The sequence below is a fragment of the Lampetra planeri genome, chromosome 40 (genome assembly GCF_965212315.1).
Source record: "Lampetra planeri chromosome 40, kcLamPlan1.2.h2, whole genome shotgun sequence".
NCBI classification, from domain to species: Eukaryota; Metazoa; Chordata; class Hyperoartia; order Petromyzontiformes; family Petromyzontidae; genus Lampetra; species Lampetra planeri.
In genome coordinates this window covers 8,297,824-8,325,297 of record NC_136146.1, presented here as the reverse complement: position 1 = coordinate 8,325,297, position 27,474 = coordinate 8,297,824, and the positions used below count along the sequence as shown (strand labels likewise).

The 27,474-nt window shown below is 48.5% G+C and overlaps 1 protein-coding gene across 1 annotated transcript in view; it reads right to left on the bottom strand.

The window, feature by feature from the left end:
- Positions 1–24,644, bottom strand: part of LOC144731846 (protein-arginine deiminase type-2-like) — a 32,958-nt gene extending 8,314 nt beyond the window's left edge. The window contains exons 1-11 of the mRNA XM_078613129.1: positions 24,424–24,644; positions 14,714–14,885; positions 13,519–13,591; positions 11,261–11,322; positions 8,521–8,638; positions 6,942–7,061; positions 4,343–4,524; positions 2,629–2,732; positions 2,043–2,145; positions 1,494–1,598; positions 212–366 (exon numbers count right to left, since the gene is read on the bottom strand). Of these exons, the coding sequence (XP_078469255.1) occupies positions 212–366; positions 1,494–1,598; positions 2,043–2,145; positions 2,629–2,732; positions 4,343–4,524; positions 6,942–7,061; positions 8,521–8,638; positions 11,261–11,322; positions 13,519–13,591; positions 14,714–14,885; positions 24,424–24,515 (1,286 nt within the window). The 5' untranslated portion in view covers positions 24,516–24,644. The remainder of the gene's footprint in view (positions 1–211; positions 367–1,493; positions 1,599–2,042; positions 2,146–2,628; positions 2,733–4,342; positions 4,525–6,941; positions 7,062–8,520; positions 8,639–11,260; positions 11,323–13,518; positions 13,592–14,713; positions 14,886–24,423) is intronic.
- Between the last annotated feature and the right edge of the window lie 2,830 nt (positions 24,645–27,474).

The window sequence follows — 27,474 nt, the reverse complement described above, 5'->3', positions numbered from 1 at the left end:
TTTTTAAAAATGCAGTAAGGCAGTCGATTTTTTTTCTTACTTTCTGAAAACATAACGAAAAATAATGACTTGAGAAGAATCGGCTCTTGAATCAAATCGCGACCACCGACTCTGAATTTTCATCGAGTTATTAAAGAGGTTCGGGGGGGTGAATCGTTCCACGCGGCGACCCCCAGAAGGAGAGAGGGAGTGAGAGACCCAGCAGACTCACCCGGGGAAGGCGCTGCCGATGATGATGCGCCCGAGCGGATATTTCTTGCCCTTCACGATGACGGGGGGCGACACCTCAAGGTTTCCGAACGAGTCCAGGCTGTTCACCTCCTCACCTCTCCGTGGCTTCCGCGTCACGTAGCCAAAGTCCTTGCCCTGAGACACCGGCCAGGGCAGAGAAACACCATGGTGGCAAGATATTAACTACCTCGCCTGGTATGCTGGAGGTCGTGGGTTCGATCCCGATCCTGACGCTTGCTGTATATTTGGAATTTGCATGTACTCTGTCTCCGTGGTCTTGTGGATTGTTCTGCGGGTCCTCCGGTTTTCCTCTGCACATTAAGAAACATGCGGTTCAGAGTATTTGGCTGCTACAAATCTCCACGTGATAAGCCACTTCGTTGAACTATAATTTGTGGCCAGGTCGCTTCCGAAAAAGAGTTATATAGCTCAGTGGGCCTTACCTCGTCAAATAAAATAAAAATTTGGTTTTATATTCTTGGTTCTTTCGGTAAAGTCACGTAGAAGGGAAATAATAAAATAATAAAATATTAAACAATAAAATTCTCACGACGTTTCGACTGCAACAGCTATGTTTCATGTTTTTTTATCAGTTCATGTTTCACCTCCTGTAGGACCCCCATGGTTCTGACTGACGTTAACATGTTGATTGACGTTGATGTTTACGTTCTGCACGCGAGGTGCAGAACGTAAACATTACATGACTGGTACCTTCTTCCTGTCTCAGGAGAAACCCAATTTTCTGATATACGATGACAAGTCCACCCCCGTTCGCCCGACTTAACGCCATTCGATCTCTTCTTATCTCTGCGATTTTTTAAGTAAAGTCTACAACTAGCAAACCAAGGGACCTTGAAGAGCTTAAACATCTTACTGTTGTTGATGTCGCTGTGTCATCATCCATCCCCTACAGCTGTGTTGGAAAATGTCTTCTCAGGGTTTAAAACTGATTTAGATTGGTAATAGTGAATGATTGATTATAGTGAATTATTGATCATAGTAAATGATGGACGACGTGGAAGTTTGTTAATAATCCCAGAATATCTAATCAATACCATAACAATTTAAATTTACATTTATGTCAGTACCTCAAATAACAATAAAACTACTCAACATTCTTTTTGTTCTATTATTTTCCGGACACCCTGTATGCTTTTTCATCGACGGATGCGTTGAGTTTTTCGCGATTCGCGAGGCATTATGCATTGCTTTCTGCCATGGAAGCGTAGCCAGCAAGGGCTGGGTGGGGTCGACGCGGTTACCGTTAGCAGGAGCGGCACGGCCATTAGTCCGCGGTCCCGCGGGGAGTCGAAGACGACCGGTATGACCTTGGTGGGACACTCGCAGTAGCCAAACTCCATCTCGTCCTGCGCGTGAACAAAAAGAGACACGTCAATTACCCCACGTCCACGAAACCTCGCTGAGTGAATGGAGCAGTGTTGGTAGCGAGTGAATCCACCGGCGGATTAAGGCCTCCCAACGTCGCACTAAGACGTTTGGTTTGTTTGACCATACTTCACTGTGCAGGTGGGCCCTAGGACCAGTTCGGATATCACTCGCCACTGATGTTAGCCGTCATCAGGAATCGAACTTGGGTCGACGGGTTCATAACCCAGTGCTCTAACCACTGTTCCATCCGAACTGCAGCATTATGAGATGCTAATCGTCTTCGACAGATGAGCTCACCCTGTGTGCTTGCCACTGTGAGCAGGAATTGAACTCAGGTCACTGGGTTAGTAGCGCCGCACGCTAACCGCTACTCCACGGCTCCCCACACACCTCAGCACTCTCTCTTACACACGGACACTCACCTGCATCCACACATCGACTGTGTTCTGTATTTCAAATGGCGTGCACCCGGCCAGGCGAGCGATGGTGGTCATCTGCTTTACGAACACCGCATTCGTGTCGACCCTGGGGTGAGAAAGACAAAGATCCCCCGTGTAGCCTTAACAGACTGTAGGGGCAAGTGCTGTTAGCGAGCACCGATGAAGGCCGGCACTGCACACGAGGGGGTGGGTGGCTAACACTACACCAACACACACTCTTCCTAGTGGTGACGTTTACACATCGCACCAGGTACTCCTTTGAGGCTAAGTCGACCTAGGGGAGGTCCAGGACCAGTTAAAATATTCGCTATCACTGGTGTTGGCTGTGAGTGGGAATCGAACCTGGGTTGCCGGGTTCATAGCACAGCGCGCTAAACTGTTACTCTTCCACTCCCTGCTAACCCTGGGGTGAGCACGCAACCACCAACCACGCAAACACGCAAACACGCAAACACACTCACCATGCAGTGATACACCACGCATCTCACGTCACCGTATCTAGGCCAAGTTTAATACATTTTTGGGATTAACATAAAAATCGGGAACGTATCCCTAACTCCCCAAATACCTTGTCATGAAGATCTCCAGCGCCGGCTGGGTATTTGGAGTCATGATCCAAGGAGCCACACGGAAAACCACGCTGTCGCTGAAAATCGGCGTGCTCTGTGTGCCCTGGTAAAAGCGAGAGAAAAAAAGAATAATATGCATCACATAACAACCCATAACATTCATAATTAAGGTTTTGGGTTAGATCACATTACAATAAATGTGTCGTAACCCTCCACCACCTGACAGCCAATTGGTAAGGGATTCTTCACGTAAACAAACGCCAATTAGTTACTACTTCAGCCCACCGGTGTGTTGGAGAGTAAATCCACAACATTTTACAATTTGAGTACGACGTTTCACTGGTAATTACATCCAGCATCATGCGCCATTTGCCAGAATAGCCTATCCCACTTCACTTCCCATAGATGGATCACTGACGTCAAGATGTGTCCAGACAGCTGGATTAAAAATTCATCGCAACGTTTTCCACGAAGTCAATCTCCAGTACTCCCACAGCCCGGTCACCAAATGACCGCACAAAAGAAAATCCATGACAAGGAGTCTCTCGTTATTCACCACGAGGGATACGTTCCGGAGATGCTCGTGAAGAGCAAATTTTGCGGCTAATGATATTGGTCGACAAAAACCTTTATATATTTTTTTTTTATGAATTACCTGATATAAATACATAAATAAGCTATTAAATGCATGAAAATCATAATAACACAAAAACATGGATTGGTTATTTATTTCATCACTTTCTCGCGTCACTTTATCTCTCGTCACTTTCTCTATCGTCACTTTATCTCTCGTCACTTTATCTCTCGTCACTTTCTTTATTTCCCTCTCCGTCTCGATTCAGTAGTCGTGTAGAGTTCCAGATGCGATTTGCGGGCAGCCAAAATCGCGGACAGCAAGTTCGTGAATAACGAGGGAATACTGTACATTAACTTTGGTTAACTTTGGTTAGTCACTTAATTTGGCTAAAGTCCAGCTCTGGGACTTGAAAATTTCAGTTTGACTGTCGTGCGACGAACTTTACTCAGCTTAGCAGGGCGAGTAGAAAAACGTCGCCCCCTTTCTGTGATTGAGGACCAGAGGACATTTGAAGGGATGTCAGAAATAGCTCTAAGATATTCGTCCTTGAACACGAAGGGGTGCACTGCTCTATGAAAAACCCGCGTGGATTCCCCATTTCATGACGTCGTGACGATAACGCAATTGGGATGAATTTGCGGAGAAACATTTAAAGATGGGGTAATACGTTTATAAATAATGATGCGGGCAAGCGCAGGGCTCTATTTGCGCTTAGAGCATTGGGCTCCATGTGTGATGCTACTGCTAAATGTATGTTGAACTACTTTCGCACCGTATGTAGCAAACAGCGCTAATCGGAGGTGCGGGGGGGGACAACAAACTAAACACAAAAAGCAGTTATAAAGAAATTAGTTTTCAATGGAGATGATTATTTAAAAGCGCGTAGCCCCTGGTGGTGGGTTTCTAATATCGGAAGGGGAGAGCATTCCAGACGACCGCCGAAGCACATCTGAAAGCACCACTCGATTGCCGTGACGACCACCGTCTTCGTTCGATGGCCAGCCAAAAAGCCGGTGCTGCTGCGAGGATGACCGGAGTCTGCGTGATGGTTTTTGCTCCTCGACGAGAAAGATGGATGCACGGGGATAGATGCTGCCCGGCTGCTGCTGCTGCTGCTGGTCCTGCTTCCCACTCACCGGCAGGATGACCTGCAGGAGGCTGAGGTGGAAGTGAACGAATCCGTTGAAGTCGGCGTCCGGGAAGCTGAGCCCCTCCACGAAGAAGTTCACCTCTCCGCCACGACCCGGGTACTCGAACGAGTAGCTCGACTTGCCCGGCCCCAGCAACTGCCTTTCCGTGCCTATCACCTTGCTCAGGTCTCAACACCACCGAGGCACCGACAACGCGTCAACCAGCGAGTGTCCTTCACTTGACATGTCCCCCGTCACGTTTACAAGCTTGCGTCCGATCTCAGAATCAAGAGCAGGATTCAGACCAGAGAGTGCAGTAAAACCCTTTATATCTGCGAGGATTACGTTCTTGAAAATGCTCACGAATGCAGAAAAACGTTTGCTCCAGTGGGGGGAAAGTGGGGTTATGTTCCTGGTACGAGTGAACATAGGGAGGAAATGGTAAATGTTTAATAACGACGCCTACAATAAATAAATAACATTCAGAAGCACGACGTGTTTTTTAAATCCTTTATATTAAGTTCACTTGCTTGCGCGCTTACGACCGTGCAAATCTTTCGGTCGTTTTTTAACCCACTTCCCGTGATCCAATCGAGCTGACATTTTGCACACAGACTCGTTGTGCGTGACAATTAATTTTCGTGAATTTTTTTTTCCAAAATTTTACACTTTTTAGGAATTTTTTTTTAAATTTAATTACCAATTGCTTAATGGTGGCAGGCAATCATCTGACCCATAGGTGGCAGCCATCTCAAGCCAGAGGACGAGAGGACTCTAGCCGCCCGTTTCAAAGACCAATGTGGGCTGGGTTGTGGCCCATTGAACACGTACTGTAATTTATTGTCTTGCTCTTTGTAAGAAACTGAAAACACAGCGAGGTCCTCCTGTCATGGAATGTAATGTAAACCAATCGAAAGCAAACAACAATAAACGTGTGCCTATTTTATGTATTGCTGTTTTACAGTTCGTTCTCATTTGATGGATTTTGCTTCACAAAACTGTCACCATCGTAAAGATGACGCAAATGTTGACTAACCACATGGCATGAAATTCCTGCCCCCACGCTGTACAATGGAGACTATTTATAGAGCAGTTAAATTGAAGCCGCCAGGTTCTTGAAAGTGGTAAAACGGGTCAACGCCAGTGCCCTCGGGAATATACGGGGCATGTCAAGAGGTAATCTAACATTTTTAAATCCTTTATATTAAATTCACTTGCTTGCTTACTCAAGAAAAACAGAAATGAATAATAAAATGAAACCGATGCCACGCATATAAATGATTTATAGTGAAAAAACTTTGTTTTTACGGGTTAATTTTTTATTTATTTTGATGATGATGATGATGATTTGACGACGATAGAGGTGGTGGTGGTGGTGGTGATCCACTCGGGAGATGCAGGAGTTTGATAACAACGCCGCACAGCTGTTATCAGTTCAGCACCCTGGGGAGCGCGAGCTGCAACACTCTCCCTGATTGCATTCGCATTCTTTTTAATGGACCTGACAGTCGACTTGTTTATACATTTTGGTATGAGTACGTATACGATGTCAAAAAATCCACAACAGTGAGTTCAGAGCGGGATTATTGCAAGACGTGAGAACTACGTGGGCAGCTGAGGGGGTATGCCAAATCTTTGCAGACAGTTTCAAATGTAGTAACATTCTGTGCTCACCTCCCTGGTATCGATGGTCTGTAGGCACTACGCACACTCGCGAATACTGGAGTCCAGCGGGTCGCGAAGAGGGAAAAATGGATACATTTAGCAACTCGCGAATATGCGAAAATTGCAAATCCAGAACCCGCGCTTAGCAAGGATTTCCTGCATTTGGATTGAGGGCTGCCTCGTGATACCAGCTACTGTAGGCTTGAGATGCCAGGTAACCAGGAGATAGCAACGCAGCTACAGAATGTATGAAGTGAAGTCGTGAGTCATAAGGAATGACCTGGCGGACCATATCTCTCTTTAAACACACCTTGATGCTAAATGCGGAGGGAAAAAACCGGAGGACCCGGAGAAAAATCCACGCAGCCATGGGAAGAGAGACACACAAACTCCAAATATAGAGATGTCAGGGTCGGGATCGAACCCACGTCCTCCTGTATACCAGGCTAGGTTGTTAACATCTCGCCACCGTGCAAAGTGATTATAGACAGGCGTCAGGGTTGGGTTTAAGCCCACAACCTCCTGTATACCAGGTGAAGTAGTTAACATCTCGATTTAAAGCTTTCGTGAATGCAGGGATTCATCTTCTCGGTTCTTTCGGTAAAGTCACGTAGAAGGGAAATAATAAAATAATACAAATTAAACATAATAAAATACAGTTCTCACGACGTTTCGGCCACAACACAAGCAGCCGTCCTCAGGTGAAGAACAGGGCTGTCGGAAAGACAGTGTCTGAAATGTCTTTCGACAGCCCTGTTCTTCACCTGAGGACGGCTGCTTGCATTGTGGCCGATACGTCGTGAAAATTGTATTTTATTATGTTTTATTTTTATTATTCTATTATTTCCCTTCTACGTGACTTACCGAAAGAACCAAGAAGATAGTTAACATTTCTTAGCCACCGTGGCGCAGTGCTCCGTTGGGTCGATGGGCCTCTCACCGGGTACGTGGAAGACGCCGGCATGCTGCGACTGAAGGCTGTGCAGCTGGAGGCTGTAGCCGGGCGGCAGCTTGGCGGGACCTCGGGTACGAACCAGCATCGGCGACATGTCCTGCAGGTCTGTCGGGGGACGGTCACACGTCAGTCAGCTCATTAGTGACACGGCGATCATCACCCGTCGATCTCAATCCCTCTTCTCGTTCTTCTCTTTCTCCACTGCATCTACCCAACCAAGTTCATGGTCTTCCCTCCTCCTAGCTTCCCTCCACTTTTGTGGGTACCACAACGTGGCTCCCGTGACGCTTCGTCGACACCCAAGGCTTCTCGTCCCTCTAGGGGGAGCCCTTCTAAAGCAGTGGTTCTCATACCGGGGGGTACTCGGGGGTACAAGCAGTGCCAGATTAAGCTAGTGCGGGGCCTGTAGCATACTTTATAAAGGGGCCCTAAATATGAAAACACAAATGTTTTTACTTGCATAGTAAAGTAATTGTATTTTTTCATTTGCTATACAGATAGATAATACGACAAATCGCTAACCTTAAACACCCAGTCGTTCATAAAAGTCGAAGGCGGTATAGTACTATAGTGATAGAGCAAGTGCAGATTCACTGAACCGGAATTGATAGCTTGAAAGCATTTAGGGTGGGGCCCTTGAAAGTGCGTGGCCCGTAGCTACTACATATGTAGCTACTTGTGCTCCTCGGATAATCCGGCACTGGGTACAGGTGGCAATGTCCCTGGGGGTGCATGAGGTGATTTATAAATGAGAGTCATTGAGTAAATAATCTTAGATGAATCTGCCAATAGAAAATAACCAAGCTAAAATTAAAATTCATCTGGTAACCTAAGACGATATAAAAGACCTTTCTAAACTTACCGATAGTAAACAATGTGGGTTTCCAAGATTAACCAGCGAGCGCGAACAAATTACCCCGCGCGTTGCACAGCGTCCGTTTAATTTTCTTTTTTTTTTATTCACTTGTAGCTACTACCTCGTTAGGAAACCTCGCGAAATGGATAACTGGTTCAAATATTGATGCCCATTATTCGTACATTTATTTCTCAGAACCATGTTGAGTCAGGCAAAGGGGGTTGTGCTCGTATGAACCAAACTTCAACAAGGGGGTCACAGAAGTAGCCAATCGAAGGTTGAGAACCACTGATCTAGAGGGTGTTTACACATGCCAGACGTAGCACATCTTTTTTCGTGCATTTCTATTATTAAAGCCTAAAAACGCTCAGCAGGTCGACAATGAGGAGCACGGAGAGAGCGAGGCGGCGTGAGGTGGAGATTGGAGTTTGCATGTCTCTCTCTCTCTCTCCCCGTGGTCGCCTGTGGATTTTTTTTCAGGGTCCTCCGGGTTTTTCCCTCAAACATTTAGAATCAACGTCACGCGTTTAGAGTGTTTGGCTGCTGTAAATGTCCACGTGATGACAGGCCACCTTCGTCGAACCGTAATTCGTGAAAGCCAGGTCGCTTCTGAAAAAGAAGCTATATACAGCTCAGTGGGGTCTTGCTTGTTCAAATAAAAAATTCGTTTAGTTTATCATTTTAGTTCATGGAGTGGCGGCCACGCACCTGCTGCCCCCTGCAGGGAGCGGTCCTCGTTGTCGGGTGACGAGGTGGAGTCCCTCTCTTTGTCGCAGTTCACCAGAAGAATGGCGCCGTGCCCGTTGGGTCCCCACTTCCACGTCGCCTTCAAGCGCCACAGAGAAAAAGACAAAGATCCCCCCCCCATGTAGCCTTAACAAAACTATCAGGGCAAGCGCTGTTGTTGTTGCGTGCAGCACCCGTGAAGGGCCGGCACGACACATGAGGGGGTGGGTGGCCAGCATCACGCCCCGGATGCCTTTGTCTCGCCCAGTGGCGATGTTTACGCGCCGCACCGGGTACTTGTTTGAGGCCGAGTCGACCTTGGGGAGGTCCAGGACCGGTTCAGATAATCGTCACTGGTGTTGGTGGCCGTCAGTGGGAATATAAACGCGGATCGCCGGGTTCAAAGCACAGCACTCTCACCATTACACTACCATTCAGCACCACGGAGATAGAGACCCCCCATATAGCCTTTAACAGATTTTTGGGGCAAGTGCTTTTCACGAGTAGCACCTATTTAGGCTGTAACGCCACACAAGGGGGTGGGTGGCCAGCACCACACCCCGGCTGCCTTTGTTGCCCCCAGTGGCAATGTTTACTACACGCCACACAAGGTACCCATTTGAGGCTTAGTCGATCTAGGGGAGGACCAAGATAGGTTCAGATAATCGTCACCGGCATTGATGGCCGTGAGCAAGAATAAAATCCGGGTCACCGGGTTCGTCGCGAGGCACAGCGCAAAACCGCTACTGCACCACCGCCCAGCGCCACGGGCACACAGCGACACCCGTCGAAGCTTCTACAACCGCCCCCTCTCCGGTGAGCGAAGACCGCGGCCACGCTCTGGGGATGACGACGCGGGCCGATCGCTCGCACGTTTTCTGCTTGTTTCAGACACGCGCGGTTCGAGCCCAGCGGCCGCCCTGGATGACGCCGTGGGGTGTATCAACCGGAGACACAATGGGCCGTCTGCTTCACAGTGGTGGAGATCCCGTGACGTGATTCGAAACGGAATGGGCCACGCGTGCCGGCGTCACGGTTCAAACTTACCAATTTAAATTACTCGTAAATGACCTATGAACTATAAAACTGTACAAAAAATATGTATTTATACTGGAGGAATCCGATGAGCTAACAAACAAACAATACGAAAACACGATAGGAGTGTAAAGTAAAAAATATACCAATAAGTAATTTTTTAATATTTTACCAGGTAAAACTTACCGAGGTATTTACTTCTTTTTCAGATGCGACCTGGCCACGAATGATAGCTCAACGCAGTGGCTTATCGTGTGGAAATTTATAGCAGCGAAATACTCTAAACACAAATCGATTATAAATGTGAAGGGAGGAAGCAGAGTACCCGGAGAAAAATCCAGACGACCACTGGGAGAGAGAGAGACACACAAACTCCAAATATACAGCAGGCGTCAGGGTCGGGATCGAACCCACGACCTCCTGTAGACCAGGCAAGGGAGTTAACATCTCGCCACCGATTACTGGGGCCAGCAGAGGATAACGAGCGGCCATCCACCTAGATGGGCTTTGACAGAAAGCCACGACTACTGGGGTAGGAGCATGTGAGAGAGAGTGGACAGTCAGATGAAACGAGAAGGGAGTAGGCAGGAGTGAGCCCTTGCAGAGAAACCGAGGGTGACCTCTATTTTTTTTATTGTTAACAACCCTGCCAAGCCACTCCCTTGCCCCCCCCCCAAGTTGCAAGAGCATGCTCCCTGGACAGACGCTCCCTTCTTCTTCACTCTGCTGTCCGGATATGGAACTGCTTCCCTGATGAACACATTGTCGACAAAGTCACCAATTCCAGTCTTCAGGCCTTCAAATGCCGAGCACAGACACATGGGAAATTTCCTAACGTCACCACACGCCTTGTAGGAACTGAATCTTTGAGCTGTAGCGAACCAATGATTATGGCGATTAGATGTACTAATGTTTAACATGTAGGCTTTCACGACCAAAATCATCCATAATACAGGTTTTTGGGGTTAGTGGTGGTGGCAGGTTTAACAACACATTCATATCTTTACACGATCTAACTGGAAAATACCTGCATTATAGATGTACTAATGTCTGATTTGGCTATCGTTCACAATTGCACCCAATGCAACAAAAAAAACAAATCAACGCGAGCCCCATACAAAGCGCCGATCACCAAAACGCAGTCGGGGAGGGGGGGGGGAGTGGAACAGAAATTCTGCGAACAGCAGCCCCGAGTTTTCGGCGCGACAGGGGCCTAGCAAAAAACTGGGCACACTACCCCACGCAGGTGGGGAACGCTAGCAGGGGGAGGGGGAGGAACATGAATGTTTATACGGGGAGGGGAAGAGGGTAAGGGGGTAAAAATAACTAGCATAGTGGGGGGAAAGATAGGGACGAGGGGGGGTGATAGGAGGGGAAAGGGGGGTGAGAGGGGGGTGATCTCTTTAAGTTTTTTCAGGACAGAGGGTGTGCGGAGTCCTGGCGGCAGAGGCATTTTTGATCGTCGTCATTCTCCCCATCTGGGGAAGGCGACAGGGGACAATAGATGGGGGTGCTCTGCAGCAGCCGGGCAGAGGGAGCGGCGATGCAGGAGATGTGCAGACAAGAGGGAGGAGGTGTGACAGAGGGTGGAGGTACGTGGGGAGAAGAAAAATACAGGGGGCTCACGATCAACAACGATGACTCGGAGGTTACGCTACACGCACACACTCCTTGCCAGGCGCTTTACCTTGTTAGGGTGGTTTTGCTCTACGATGCCATCTCGATCAGAGTCCACATCCAGGGAGAGGCCTGTAATCAAACAACAACAACAGTATCGTCACCATTGCACGGCCAGAGCTTAAATATCTCACTTTCGAATCCAGGTCAATGAACTTCCTCTGTTCCTCTTTTCCTCTCTATTAAATATAAGTGAATAATTCTGTCCATGTCCGTCCCAAACTATATTGAATTGTTACGCCTTCACAACACCTTTTTGATGTAAACAATACACTTCAGTCAAATGTCCTTAAAGTAATGATATGTTTTGTTTGTAGTTTACAAATTTTTTGTAAACTACATTATTATTATGCTAATTATACTATGATGGTCAAACGGTGCATCTGAATTACAAAACCACTACTTACTAAGCACTGTAACGTTGCAGGAACAATTATTCACTTTAAGTGGCACTAAAAGTTGAAACCTGTTTAGTTCTTACTGGCTTAACCAGCTCGCCTGGTATACAGGAGGTCGTGGGTTCGACTTCGACCCTGACGCCTGCTGTATATTTTGAGTGTGCGTGTTCTCCCTGTGGTTCCGTGGAATTTTCTCCGGGTCCTCCGGTTTTTCCCTCCACATTTCGAATCAATGTCACACGTCTAGAGTATTTTGGCTGCTTTACATTTCCACGTGATGGTAAGCCACTTCGTTGAGCTACCATATGTGGCCAGGTCATTTCTGAAAAAAAGCGATAGAGTGCAATGTGCCTTTCCTGGTAAAATAACTTTAAAAGTTTAGTTTTAGTTTAAAATATAAAAGGCTCTCAGACTGACAGAGCATATTGTGTTGGTATTTTACGCGTTGAAACAGACCATGGTTTATTTACTTTATATTCCACAACTAGTGACGTAGGTGCATTAATAAATTGAGTACAATCTCTGAAGTTTACGATTCGTTTAAACCACCTTCAACCACGATCAGACGCCCAATTAACTCCTGTGGACAGACACCGGAGTGCTTTGTGAACATTGCAGTTTATGGCTGAGGGGTTTCACCAGGATGTCAATCACACCTAATCTAATTTTATATTTATAGAGAGCACCTTCACTCAAGGCGCTTGACAGAGCTTACAACAACTCAGAGAGAGAATATCATGATTGAGATGGCAGGGGCGTGCAAGAATTGAGGAATGAGTGACCACAAAAGAGGGGTACGTCGGGATCACGGACGGGTGGGGGTAGGGATGGGAAGAAGTGGAGGGGCGAGGGGAGGGATGACGAAGAGAACAGGCAACAGAGGAGAGGTGAGCTTGAAAAGATTCAATGCTTAAAAACCTTTGTGTGCATCTCCTCGTCAATAAAACAAATATTTCAAAAGAAATATGTTTGCGTTACACAGCTGTTGTTCACATTTTTCCTCTTAACCACAAGTTAATTAAAATACAGGAATAGGGGATCCTTGGACAACCAGATGATGTGCAAATTGGCTCCAAAGCAGAGATAACAGGAATAATCGCAAATAAAGTAGCGTATATGAGGCAGTTCATTATATGAAATTGTTTGAGCTGGAATGAGCAGCCAATTAAGTCAATTAATTGACGAAAAATTGTAACCAACGATTACTTTTTTGGTACTTGATTACTCAGGCCCATTTAAAATGGTGACTGTCCCCACATCCTTAAGGGAGGAAACCCCCCCACAAGCCATGGCCACGCCCCACCCATTACCTTCTGTTCAGTGTCAACGTGTGGAAAACAGAAGTGAGAATGATTATTTTAACATCAACTATTTTTGTCTTATCCAATTGGCAGAGAAATTGCTAGAATAATCGATTGTTTAGGTAATCAGATAACGCTGCTCTAGATACTACACGCTCAATGCCCCACCTCCTCCGTTGCCATTTCATCACGGTGTGACATCACAGGAAGTGATGTCACAAATCTGTCATTACCCGATATCGCCAAAAAGCTCTAGGTGACTATCAGAGTGAATCTGGGATTGAATGGGAAGAAACACCACTGTATGACTCTACTTTATTAGTTATTAAGATGAGGAGCTCATGTTAGTTGACTTGCGTGTCAAGAATGATGTTTTGGGCTTAGGGTTTGGAATTACACAAATACATTGTGGCTCATGTCATGGTTGGTGTTGGGTGTTATTGTTATCGTATCATATTTTCGTGTTCCGTAGGTCCTGAATTTTGATAATACAAAAAAAGTATCACGCTCGTCGTCACTCGCACAAGGACACAACGCAGGAGTGAAGACACTCAGCGACCGCATCTCACCAATGGCCGTCAAGTAAACTCGAGCTTTGGCCAGGGCAACGTCAGCCTTTACTCCGTAAAAGGTCACAGACATCTGCAATCAAACCACAAAGATGATGAGTACCACGCGCGGTGATGGGGAGGGGTAGTGGAGACCTGAATTAACGTGATACAAAACCCTCATCTCTGGTGTAGGCCACTCAGTTTTAAAGACAATGTATATATTATCAGAGCATGTTTGTTTGCAAGTATGTGTGGTTAATGCAGACTTGATTCTTTGAAATAGGTATCTATTGGTGTTTGAACATCTTAACACCTGTTCTATTGCCATCACATCTAATTTTTCCATTGTATTTCTGATATGTTGAATAAATAGCATCCATCCCTCTTCTGAATACTCATTTTGCCTGGGCATATCCCATGAATGCAATCGTGATGATTGCGGCAGTGGCCTGTGGTAGGAGTGTTGGTGGTAATGGTCATGTGCACTTCGACGGATAAGAGTGGTGTGGCAGTGATATCAATGTCGGTCACGGTGGAGAGTAAATGGATTCAGCGGCAGATACGATGGTGGTGTTGTTGCTCGTGGTAGCGATTAAGTGCCCTCACTGTAGTGGCAGATGAATCAGTTCTGGTGGAGGTGGTGGTAGTAATGGTTATAAAGGGTGGTGGTGGACGAATTCAGACAAAGAATCCCCATATAGGCTTTAACAGACTATTGGGGCAAGTGTTATTGACGAGCACCTATGAAGGTTAGCAAGACGGGGTGGGTGGCAACACCACGCTTGGCCGCCTTTGTCTCCCCAGTGGCAATGTTTGTATACACTGCATCAGGTAATCATTTGAGGCTGAGTCGGCCTAGGAGAGGTCCAGGACCGGTTCAGATCATGAATCGTCACTGGTGTTGGCCGTGAGCGAGAATCGAACTCAGGTCGCCGGGTTCGTAGCATGGTGCATTAACTACTGCGAATTGAGAACACACACCCACACACAACAACCGCCATTCACCACTAAGTGATGGTGATGTCATCACAGCGCCAGTGCCAGGCCAGGTGCACTTTGAGGCCACGTGAAGTGTCGAAGGCTCGCTGGACAGACCCAGGTGCCATGGGTTGACCGACTGAGATGACTGGCAAATGCACCAGCCGTGCCCCCATAATGTGCATGCATACAAACGCGCACGCGCACATATGCACACGCGGCGTAACACTCTCACCTTCTTGTCACCAACCTCCTGGCTGGGCGTGAGCACCTGAGCGTGCACCTGGGTCCCCACGGCCACGCGGCCGCGCATGTCGGTGGCAGCCGACTTGAACGCCGTGCTCACCCAGCACGTGACGTCCACACTGGCGCTCACAGAGAAGCTCTTTGCCCCCGGCGGTGCCACACTAGGAATGGGCAAGGGGGGGGGGGGGATAGGGCAATTTGAATGTACAGCATCCCATTAGTTTGAACGGTAAATCCTAAACAAAATCTGCTGCATTGCCAAAATATTATACTGAACTAAGCAATTTTGTTTATTTTACTAGGTAAGGCCCCACACTGAACTATATATATATCTTTTTCCAGAAGCGACCTGGCCATAAATGATAGCTCAACGAAGTGGCTTATCGTCACGTGGATATTTATAGCAGCCAGATACCGGAGGGCCCTGAAAAAAATCACACGACCACGGGGAGAGAGACACCACAAACTCTAAATATGCAGCAGACGTCAGGGTCGGGATTTAACCCACGACCTCCCGTATACTAGGCGAGGAAGTTAACATCTCGCCACCGTGGCACCCGTAAAAGAAAAAGTTGTCACAAAAACAAAACAAACATCCCCTGTACTGTTTTGAATACACGTAGTCTGTCAGAATTTTCAGAAATTAAATGACCTACACACGGGTTGTCGTTTACACTCAAAATAGCCCCTACTGTGTCAGTTGCAACAACATGCCAAGTTGATCGTTAGACATTAACTATCCACTGCTGGATGATGGCCTCACCATCCCATTGTGGCACTGCATTGCCACAGTCCCTCTTGCGCCAACATGTGAGCTGATCTGCCACCACTGCCATCTCCACGGGAGTTGTGAAACTCATTTTTGGCAGTATATACACTCTATTTAAGATATCTTAGCACATTTAATTCAGCCGTTTGGGTGGCCAATTTATCTCAATTATAATTTATCATCAGCTCAGACACATGCAAAGTAGCTTTGTGTGACAGCCACCAACCACTGCTAAGTCAACATAACTCTGAGCTGCATTTAGAAACATGCGTTTAGAGTATTTGACTATGATACATTTCCACGTGATTGACACTTTGTTATCTATAATTTGTGGTCAGGTCGCTTCTGAAAAAGAGCTATGCAGCTCAGTGGGCCTGATCTGGTAAAATAAAATAAAAACTAATAGTTAACTCTAGTGTGCCATGATGGTCTTCATGAGGTGCTTACTAACAGCACTTGCCTCCAACAATTTGGTAAAGGCTACAGAGGGCATATTTGTCTTTGTATATATGTGTATGCATGCATGTGTAGGTTGTGTTGACTGCCTAGTTGGTTATGGTTTAAGGCTAGGACTCGCATTCGATCGGTTAATTTGTTCTGCTTGCAAACTGATTGCCCCCCATCTCCCCATTGCAACGTGACCTCTTTTTTTGGCAACGCTTCTGTGACAGCAGCGTGAATCAGACACCAAAGTGCACCCCCACCCCAAGTCCCAGTCTATATTAATCAATGCTGCATGTGCCGTGGTTCGTCCTTCCCCCGCACCTCCGATTAGCACGGAAGGCTACATACAGTACACAAACATAGAACATAGCAATGAATGGGCCTCGGGAAACAGCACCACTCTGCGTAGCTGTGGGGCAAAGCAATCGCATCTGGAGAGGGAGCCCTGGGCACCGAACCATAGGCACGGGTAAACTTGCACAGTTATTGGGTTGTGTCTCTCATGTGGCGACCACTGCGTTCTGAATCCTTTAGCCAAGGGCACTTCGTCGCCGTCCCCTTCCTCACTGTTGCACACGCGCACGAGAGAGACAAGATGATGAAACGAGCCACAGATTGTTCGGTTGTAACCACACCGGTTGTTGGTGGGCACTTCTGAACCAGAATGTTCTCTGTGAGTCGCTACATCTACAGCGTGTACAAATCGCTGGGGATATGCGAATGATTGGAATAAGACCAGATGGCCAAACGCCATGGGTTATACGAAATGCATTTATGCAAAGTTGGTGCTGCCCTGCATTTTTATTTCCTCACACAAGCATTTACTTTATACTGAACATCTGTGAAAAAAGAGCTTTATTGCTCATCGGATTCCTCCAGTATGATAAAGATTCCAATTCTGACCGATGCTGGCGACAAAGAAAATTCCGGTTCAGAAGTGCCCACCGACAACTCAAACAAATCTGCGGCGCGGCCGATGGCGGGCACCTCTGAACCAGAATGTTCTCTGTGAGTTGCTAATCAACAGCGTGTACAAATCACTGGGGATGTGCGAACGTTTGGAATCATTGCAGATGGCCAAGCGCCATGGGTTATACCAGGGGGGTCAGCAACCTGCGGCTCCGGAGTCTTTGGCTCCCCCCTTGCGGCCAGCCGTAAAATAAAAAGTAGGCCTTAAACGTAATTAAACGTAAAGATAATTGATTAAATATGGCAGGGAATGGGTCACTTTGTAATATCTTGGCGATGGCAAAATGTACAGCAGTCAAACTGTATTGTTAAAGTGTCACTAAGAGGGACAAAAACTAAATAGACGCAGTTAATTCCATCACCTATTTTGGTTAAGTCACAATGTGGTTGTCATCTGCTTTATACCTGCTGCTGTGTTTGTGTGTAACATGGAGCTCAGAGTGCGAACGGCTCTCAAACTATATTGGTCAAAGACAAAACTAAAATGTCTCTTCTTTTTTTAACGGTTGCCGAGCCCTGGGTACACACGAATTGCGTTCGTGCAAAGTTGATGCTGCCCTGCATTTGCTTTACTCGCACCGCATTTGCTTTCTCCTGGATATCTGTGAAAAAAATGGGTTGTAGCTCATCGGATTCCTCCAGGGTAATAAAGTTTCTGATTCTGACCGCTGCTGACCCCCCCCCTCACTCGAGGGCACGTGGGCTTCTCTTCCACGATGGGCAGCCATCTTGGAAACGCACGGGAGTACCCACACTTTAGGGGCCGTCCGTAAATGACGTCACGCGATTTTGGACGATTTTTGACCCCCCCCCCCTCGTCACATGGCGTCACAAAAAGTCAGACCCCCCCCCCCTCAAATATGACGTCACAAAGCTCTGCCCCCCCCCCCCCCCCCCCAAAAATAAAACATGCTTCAAATCGCTTTAAACTATTGTCATTGTAGTGCGTATTTAATGTGGCGCTGCACTCTGATGTAGGAGTGTTGTTATAACAATTAGTGTTGTTATAACAATTCTGGATTTATTCAAAGTTGTGCATTTTGATGTGACGTCACATTTCTCAACCCCCCCCCCCCCTTGTCACATATCGTCACAAATGTCTGATTCCCCCCCCCCCCCCTAGGTGCGTGACGGCATTTATTGACGGCCCCTTACCCCACCCATTTATGGCTGTTGAGTGGACATACGTGGGGGGTTTGGTAGGTGGAGCGGGGGGAGATTTCAACTGCCGTGACCTGAGCTCACTAGTCCAGTGTGTTGGCAATAATCACAAGGCGGCATCCGTGGGCGTGCAAGAGGATGTACAATGTTTACCCACATTGGTGTATTTGTTATAATGGTTGCGGGGTGGTGGTGGGGGAGATTTATTATGGGAGAGCTTTGGTGGTTCTCAGAGTGTGGTCTCCGGTCCCACCGGTGGTCCATGGCGGTCCTCCAGGTGGTCTGTGGTGGTTGTTGATGCAAATGCACAGATAGATCCGGACAATAATGGCGATGTATTATACCTTTTCTTTCGTACATTAATTGAATTACCCCAAACCCTGAGATCTAAATGCCACCCTTAAAAAATACACTTTAAGCTGCGTTAAAGAAAAAAGTTTTTTTTTCCCAGTAATATGAGTAATTTGGTATTAGTGATATTTAGAGAGAGGAGTGAATGCGTTTCGTCACCAGCGGTGGTTCGTGGAAATGTTTGCATCCGCTGAGTGGTCCGTGGGCATAAGACGATTGAGAAATACTGCGCTATAAACGATTCAGTGTTTTGGGCGCCTTGTATAGTCACCGGTAAATGATTAACATGTTCAGCAGGGAAACCCCTGCCAGGGCCATCGAGGGGAACTGGGGAGTGGTGGTGGTGGTGGTGGTTAGGGCGGTGGCACAGTGATTAGCGCACTGCACCACGAGCCCGTGGGATCCGAGTTCGATTCCCGCCCACGGCCAACAACCAGTGATGATTATCTGAACAGGTCCTGGGTCTCCCCTAGGTCGACTCAACCTCAAGTGAGTATGAGGTGCAGTGTGTAAAAATCATCTGGCATTTTACTCTGAGCATCCAAGAACGCAATCGGTGACCCTACTCAAAATCGGTTACTCCCGATAAACAGTGCAACAAAATTCCACTTGGATTAACAAAGCGTATTAATGTGACCATGGCTCAAGGTGTTGTATAAGTGTGGGGACGACAAGCACATCCACAGAGCTTTTGCGGGGGGGGGGGGGGTTATAAAGAACAAAATGTTGGCAGGCAGAGGGGTTAAATTCTACAGGTCACAAATGATCTTACGGTAGATGGTCAAATTAACACTTTTTTTGGGAGAGATATTCGTTTCGGCAAATGAGGAAGGCCTCTAGCCCTGACTTAAATCCGGGCAACGGTGACGGCGGTTTGGATGGGCAAAATAAAATAATTCCAAATCACGGGCGCTCATGTTGTTGCTCTGGAGACCTGGAGATCGATGATCATCGATGTTCGGTCGCCTTGTTGATGCCACTCGTCGTGAATTCTCACTCAACAGGGTGGGCCACGTGAAGGCTGCCACGGGGAGGCGGGGGGCAGCAGCAGAGTAAACGAGTACCCTCCCATTCGATGAAAGTTTATTTAGGGGTTCGGACAGAAGGCCCTCGTTTCTGGAGCAGAGAGCACTTGAGGGGGAGTAAAGTGGGCTGGGAGAGGGGCGAGGTAGGCGAGTCCGCGGAGTACCTTAGAGGTGTCGAGTGCGATGCCGGGAATCGATCCGAATTGGGGGTGAGATGTGGCATTGTTTACAGGGTGCTGTGTATGAAGTCCGGTGGAGTTTGTAGATTTAGCGACGTCATACGCCTCCGATTAGCACGGTTTGGCTTTCGTGCGTTGTGAAAGAAGCTCGACATACATGTGTACGTACTACGAGAAGAGAGTTTCAGTAGTTACGTTGAGAGGTGATGGTCTCAAGCAGCAGCAGCAGCAGCTACGGCGAGGAGATAGCAGGTGCCAGTGCAGGTACAAAGGTAAGACCTACTTTAAATGCGATACCTCACCGAATGTTACCCGTGTCTTCCATAAATCATTGTTACAATCACGTTCACATTCCTTGGTTATCAGTCACTGATTTGGCTGTGATTGTAAAAATCTTTACAGCAAATCCCATAGTACAAGCCTTTACTGGCTACATAAGCAAACAATAGTTATCTTAAGATAATAGTACAGTAGTCCCTTGGCTAACTTTTTTATCCGTTCCATGAAAACTACTGGCAATCGAAATAACTGTGCATTGAATTCACTTATAAGTTGAAAAATAAGTCTGCAAGAGAGACGTTTCCACTGCCAAAACAGAAAACGTCATGGAAACAAAGCGTAGTCGAGGTCTCAAAGCTCATAAATGGGCGTCGCTGATTGGCTGAGGCACGCTCTGCCCACTTACGAACGCTCCGATTACCCGAATTTGGCGCCCCGCGTGCATAACGTAAACGTTACCGTTAATCAAAATGTTAACATCAGTGGAAACCACGGGGTCCTATGGGAGACGAAACGTCAATCGATAAAAAAAAAACGTTAACCGATGTCACCGTTAACCGAGGGACTACTGTATTAGATCAGGGACGCCAAAACAAAGCCCCCGACAGAAACTTAGATGCCCCCCCGCCACCGCCCTATCATAGACTGGCTGGAAGAGCCAAGGCCCACATATAGACTCTCCGGAGGCTTACCGTTTGCTGGGCAAGGAAGGTGCTTGAACCAGATCAGCAATTCGGAAACTATGTAACAGAAGAAACCTTCTCTCCCCAGACATCACACTGCTGAAGTTGTCCCAAACCTGGAAAGCCCCGAGAATCCGGCCCAAGATCAATACCGCCCAAAACTCTTACAGTTTAATTTCATGCATGGCACATACATGACAAAAGAAAGGGCAAAATTCACGGCAAACCCCTCCCGACTGTCCAGCATGTACCCCAGGCACAATACAAAACCACTTATGCGCGGTTTTGGTCATGCCCGGGCATCCCAAATTTCTACCAGAAGATGACATTTGACAAATGAGGCAACAACCTCTCTCCATCGATTGAAACTACCCTGTGGGGGGGGGGGGGGCTTGAAAGCGAGTAACCCTTTCAAAACACCAGCACGCCCTACTCCAAGCGTTCGCCATCGTAGCCCAGGAAAACCATCCTTGGCAAACTGGAAAGACCATAACCCCCCCGCCCCCCATGGGGGCAATGGCGTTACAGCCTGCTCGCTCACGCGGGCAATGAACACCTTGTCCCACAAGGCAATGAAAGGGTATTTTAGGTCAGGGTATCCCCCCTCCTACCTCCGAAGTTTAAAATTAGAGTAAAGTGTCCCCCTGTCCCCCTCGTTGACCGGGACGCGTTGGGCACATGGGGCCTGGCGAATATTCGTGAGCGGTTGTTGTTTTTTGTCGCCCCCAACTTTCTGCAGCGGGCTTTTGTTCTTGCGTACAGCAAGAATCTCGTGAAACATATTTTTAAATGAGAGGAAATGTGGAGAGGCCCCGGGAGGGTGGGAGACGGGAGTGGGCAAGGGAGAGGGGGAACCCCCCACCGCCACCAGTTGAGATAAGAAGGTCCCAGAATAGAGGAGATGTTGTCATCCCAAAACGCAAAGCTACGTGGATGTTAGTATGATTTATCGGGCGCATTCCTTCCTCATCCACCTTCCCCGATACACCTGATCTCCCCCCTAGAATGCTGATTACTTCCTCCCCGCCCCCTCTTGCCCCCACCCCCCTCCATATATACAATCTCCCACTCTCCCCCGTCGGAAGACCCCCTCAGGGTGGTCACCGAACATTCCTTCCACACACCTCTACATGTTCAAGCGCCAAACGTCCCCACACCCACCCAAACCCACCCATCCATTCACCCAAACCCACTCAAATCCACCCATCCAAGCCCACCCACCCACGTTTCCTATTGTGTTGTGCACATCTATAACCTCTGCTTTCCCGCGAGAGAGACTTCTGCTACAACTCGTTAAATTAATCCACTACCGAATGAGGGCTTGCCCCAGGCCCTGTCAGTCATGGTGATTGTTTGACCACATCTCGCCACACTTGTGAGTGCAGGTTAATTTTTTTTTTAATGCGGGAACCAGGATCGGTAGAGTTATGATCACTCACCACTGACGTTAACTGTCGCTGGGAATCAAACTCAGGTAAGCGGTTTAATTTATGCGGTGAAACAAACCACTGCGTCACCAGTCCCCACAATGAGCTCATACCCAAGTCAAGAGCGCTGTGAAGGTGAACTCCACCGCCATAATTCTCAACAACACATCTGCAGATTAGCGCTCAGCAGGAAGGAAGCATCCAACGCACATCCGATTAACGCGGCTGTCTACGTACGGTGCGAAAGAAGTCCAACGCACGTATGTCCAGGGCACCTACCCATGACCACACACTCGCGACTCGCGTCTCTTGAGCTCTAGGGTCGGACTTTGAGTCCGATTCGTGAAATATATCTTTTGCGTATTAAATAAGTGTTTATTTTAGTTGTTATTATTTAGTGATGTAGCGTGGTTGGTACGGCAGCTGGTGAACGGAATGTCTGATCTTAACGTATCTAGATTTATATAGCGCCGCTTATTATAGCAATCATTTAACACGCAGGAGGCTTTCGCGACCAATATCCATAATCTTTTTTTCTGGGTTAGATCGCGTAAATATATAAATGTGTCGTTAAAACCCGCCACCACCCGACACAGCCAACTAGTAAGCGTTGTCATGTAAACAGAACGTGGCCAATTCGTCACTAGTATAGCACTAACCGGTGTGTTGGAGAGCCAAGCCACAACATTTACAATCGGAGTACGACGTTTCGCCAGTAATTACAACTAGCTTCATCAGGCGACAGCCAGAAACTAGCTACTACTGACAAATATCAATTACGAACGCCCGACTTACCAACACCCCATACTTCCATGAAATATATTTTTGAAAATAGCTTTGACTAAAAAAAACGCGAACTCGCAATTGCAAACTGAACCGCGGAACGATGCTGTTCAGAGTTGCGATAGACCGCGAGGTGCAACGAGTTGGCCCCACGCTGGCATTCAGCGTTTGCGTTATGTGTGTGTGTGCGCGTGGACGTGTGTGTGTGAAAGTGAGTGGGGAGCGGTAGTGTAGCGGTTAGCGCGCTTCGCTATGAACCCGGCGACCCGAGTTCGATTCCTGCTCACGGCCAACACCACCAGTGACGATTATCTGAGCCGGTCCTGGGCCTCCCCTAGGTCGACTCAGCCTCAAATGAGTACCCGGTGCGATGTGTAAACATCGCCACTTGGGAGACAAAGGCGGTCGGGCGTGGTGCTGGCCACCCACCCCCTCGTGTACCGTTCCGGCCTTCGTAGGTGCTCGCTAACATCACTTGCCCCTACAGTCTGTTACAGGTTATACGGGGGACCTTTGTTTGTTTGGAGTGGTGGTGTAGCGGTTAGCGCTACGCTGCGCTGGGGGCCATCCATTGAGTAAGTTCGCATGGAGGGGGGAGGGGGGGTTAACCCAAATGCGTACGCTTGCGTATGGAGCGGTCTACTGGCAATGTACGTACGCATAGGAAACGGAGAAAAATCCACACGACCACGGAAACAGAGGACATGCAAACTCCAAATATACATCAGGCGTCAGGGTCGGGATTGAACCCACGACCTCCAGCATATTTATCGAGATCGGTGGCCACTAGGGGGAGGCAGTCTTAATGAAAATACCTGATCATCTACACTCCCCTTGGCGTGCCCACTCATGTCTTTATGATTTAAACGTAGAAAGTTCCAGCATGAGACCACTTTGTCACACAATAGCCCTCCCACCGTTAACTGTCAGTTTCCCCTCTGCGGAAATCATCGCAGCATCGGAGTGGGAACAGTTCTATGTATGTTGAACTTCTTTCGCACCGTACGGAGCCAACCGCGCTAATCAGAGGTGCGCTTGAACGACAACAACACAGTGTTATCGGTGTACACCGGCTCTGTTCGACCACTTTACGACTGCTCAACACACAGCTCCATGTGTCACTCACTGGTACACACACACAGCTCCATGTGTCACTCACTGGTACACACACACACAGCTCCATGTGTCACTCACTGGTACACACACACACACAGCTCCATGTGTCACTCACTGGTACACACACACAGCTCCATGTGTCACTCACTGGTACACACACACACAGCTCCATGTGTCACTCACTGACACACACACACAGCTCCATGTGTCACTCACTAGTACACACACAGCTCCATGTGTCACTCACTGGTACACACACACAGCTCCATGTGTCACTCACTGGTACACACACACAGCTCCATGTGTCACTCACTGGTACACACACAGCTCCATGTGTTACTCACTGGTACACACACACACAGCTCCATGTGTCACTCACTGGTACACACACACACAGCTCCATGTGTCACTCACTGGTACACACACATACAGCTCCATGTGTCACTCACTGGTACACACACACAGCTCCATGTGTCACTCACTGATACACACACAGCTCCATGTGTCACTCACTGGTAAATGTCCATGACCAGCTCAGTGCCCAGGACGAAGACCTCCTCCAGGGACTTGTCCAGCTGCAGGTGGATTGTCCGAGTCGTGGCCATGTTGTCCTCCGCACGCCTCCCTTCCTACTGCACCTGCGAAACACCACGGGGCAACTCGAGGTAAGAAGAGCAGCCGCTCGGGATCGCGTTATCAGCCGCTTGTTAAAGCTCCTTAAATAGCCAGGCGTCTTGTGGGGGCAGTGAGTCACGACTGTTTGTCGGCGCGAGAGATAAGGAAGGGCGCCCTGGTGCTGATTGGGTCATGGCGATGTAATTGTACCTGGGAGGAGTGGGAGGGGTGGGAGGGGTGGTGGGTGGAAGAGTGGGGGAGGGGGTAGGGATGGAGGGGAGGGGGTAGGGATGGAGGGGAGGGGGTAGGGATGGAGGGGAGGGGTAGGGATGGAGAGGAGGGGGTAGGGATGGAGGGGAGGGGGCAGAGGTCGCAACCAGGTACCCGATACCCGTACCCTACCCGATACCCGGCTATCCGTACCCGGCCGGGTACGGGTACCCGTTTGCGACCCTGGTGCGGCCGGGTACGGGTAGACCGTGAGTCATTGGTGAGTAACTGTTTGTCACTCATTTCCAAACGTCTTGTCTCTTCTCACAATTCAAGTTCCTAGAATCAACCCACCCGCGCCTGCAACATGGCTTCATCCCATACGGGTACGGCCGGGTACGGGTACCCGTTTGCGACCCTGGTGCGGCCGGGTACGGGTAAGGAATCAAACCCCGTTTGCGACCTCTGGGAGGGGGTAGGGATGGAGGGGAGGGGGTAGGGATGGAGGGGAGGGGGCAGGGATGGAGGGGAGGGGGCAGGGATAGAGGGGAGGGGGTAGGGCTGGAGGGGAGGGGTAGGGATGGAGGGGAGGGGACAGGGATGCAGAGCTTCCTCACCCACGACTGTTTGTAAACATCTCGTTCCCCCCACAACAACAACACATCGCCACCGCCTTTGTTCCACTCACCTCGCACGGGTACAATTTGTTACATTATGTCCGAGTCGTAGGGTGAGGCACGGCACGGGCCAGATGCCGTTAGCAGCCAGACGGTGACAGGATTCGAACCCGCCACATCCTCCTCAGCTTATCACCACCACCACACGCCTTTAAACACGACCACAACATATCCGCCCGTGTAGCCTGTAACAGCCTGTAACAGACTGCTGCGGCAAGGACTGTAATGTTAGCGAGCAGCAGCACCTATGAAGGCCGGAACGGCACACGACGGGGTGGGCGGCCAGCACCACGCCCGGCCACCTTTGTCTCCCCTAGTGACGAGGTTTACTACACACCGCTACACCACAGGTACTTATTGGAGGCTGAGTCTCCCTAGGGGAGGCATAGGACCGGTTCGGATAATCGTCACTGGGTGTTGGTGGCCGTGAGCGGGAATCGAACTCGGGTGGCCGGTTTGTAGCGCAGTGCGCTCTGACCGCTGCACCACCGCTCTCCACACAACCCGCAATACCAACAACCGTCATTCACGAAGTGACGGTAACGTTACCACGGCGCCCGTGCCAGGCTAGGTGCACTGAGGCCACGTGAAGTGTCGAAGGCCACCTGACAGGAGGTCACGGGACAGACCCAGGTGGCATGGGTTGAATGAGGTGACTGATAAATGCACTAACTGTGTCCCCTACTGTGCCAACTTTGCTACATTTTAGCCGCTCGTTGTTGTGAGCGTCGCTCCTCTGCCTTCCGTTGTTGTTGGAGCGGCGACTGCCTCCGACTGCCCAGCAGCAGCGTCCTTCACGAGCGTCCTCATTAGAGGCCGATCTTGACACGGCTGGTACCAGCCATTGGCAAGTCCACTCAGCTCCACGTCCTCCCGTACCGCATCAGTCCATCTCTTCTCCAGACCGTGTCGTGCCTGTTTAGCCCCCTCGATGCGGCCAAACAGAAGCTGCTTGGGCATGCGGTGGCTGGCCATGCGGGCTACATGACTCAGCCAACGTAGCCTTGCCTGTCGGAAGAGCTCACTGATGGGAATGTCTCCAAATCTTTCAAGGATTTGTGAGCTTCTCACACAATCCAGCCTGGATGGATCGTAGGTATGCCAGCCTGAATGTTTCTAACCGGCACAGATGTTCCATTAGAGGGGTCCACGTTTTACAATCATAGTGAAGGGAGGGCATGGCTGTGGCCGAGAAGACCTGATGCTTCGTGCGGAGCGACAAGCCAGGTAGCTTCCACACAGCGTTACGCAGCCGATGAAAAGATAATGCCGCCCGACTGATTCAAAGTGAGACCTCTGCTGTCAAACCGGAGCTGGTCATTAAGCCACTCTGCCCAGGCATGGGAAACGCTCCACTGAAACTCACCACCAAGCGCATTCTTTCCACAATCGATCGATCAATCTTTATTCGTCGTGCCAACATCGCGCCCTCAATACAGGGTGCTTAAAAAATGAACACTTATATGGGACTATCGTTTTTAATGGAAAAATAACAGATAATACACTGTGACATGATAACAAATGTAATGTTAATAACTTCAAAAAGTCAAAGAGTCTCCACTTGTTCGCCATCATTGTCCACACATGGCTGGAATTTTCTCCATGTGGTCTCCAAGAGCCCGGAGGCACATGTCTCGTGGTATCGTTGCAAATTCTCAGAAGTGGTCAGAATTTTTTTAAGCTCCCTGTAAAGTGAGGGCATCGGTGCACATTATAACGGGACAGGAGCGGTGAACAGGGGGCACGCAGCAACAAGGAATTGAAAATAGAAAACCAATCACGACCTCAGCGGGCTCACACCGACTGAACAGATACATTTGCAACGAATAGCGTAACGAATGTATGAAAATATAAGAATAGCTTTAACCCTTTATGACAATAAAACAGGAGGCGTCAAGCTGTTCAAACACCAAATAGAAACCTGTTGCAAGGAATATATGGGACAATGCATATAATGTCAGAACATATTTGCATGTTCACCACTAGTACGTGTGGTTAATGCGAATTTGATTCCTTGCAAAAAGGTTTCTATTTGGTGTTTGAACATCTTAACACCTATATT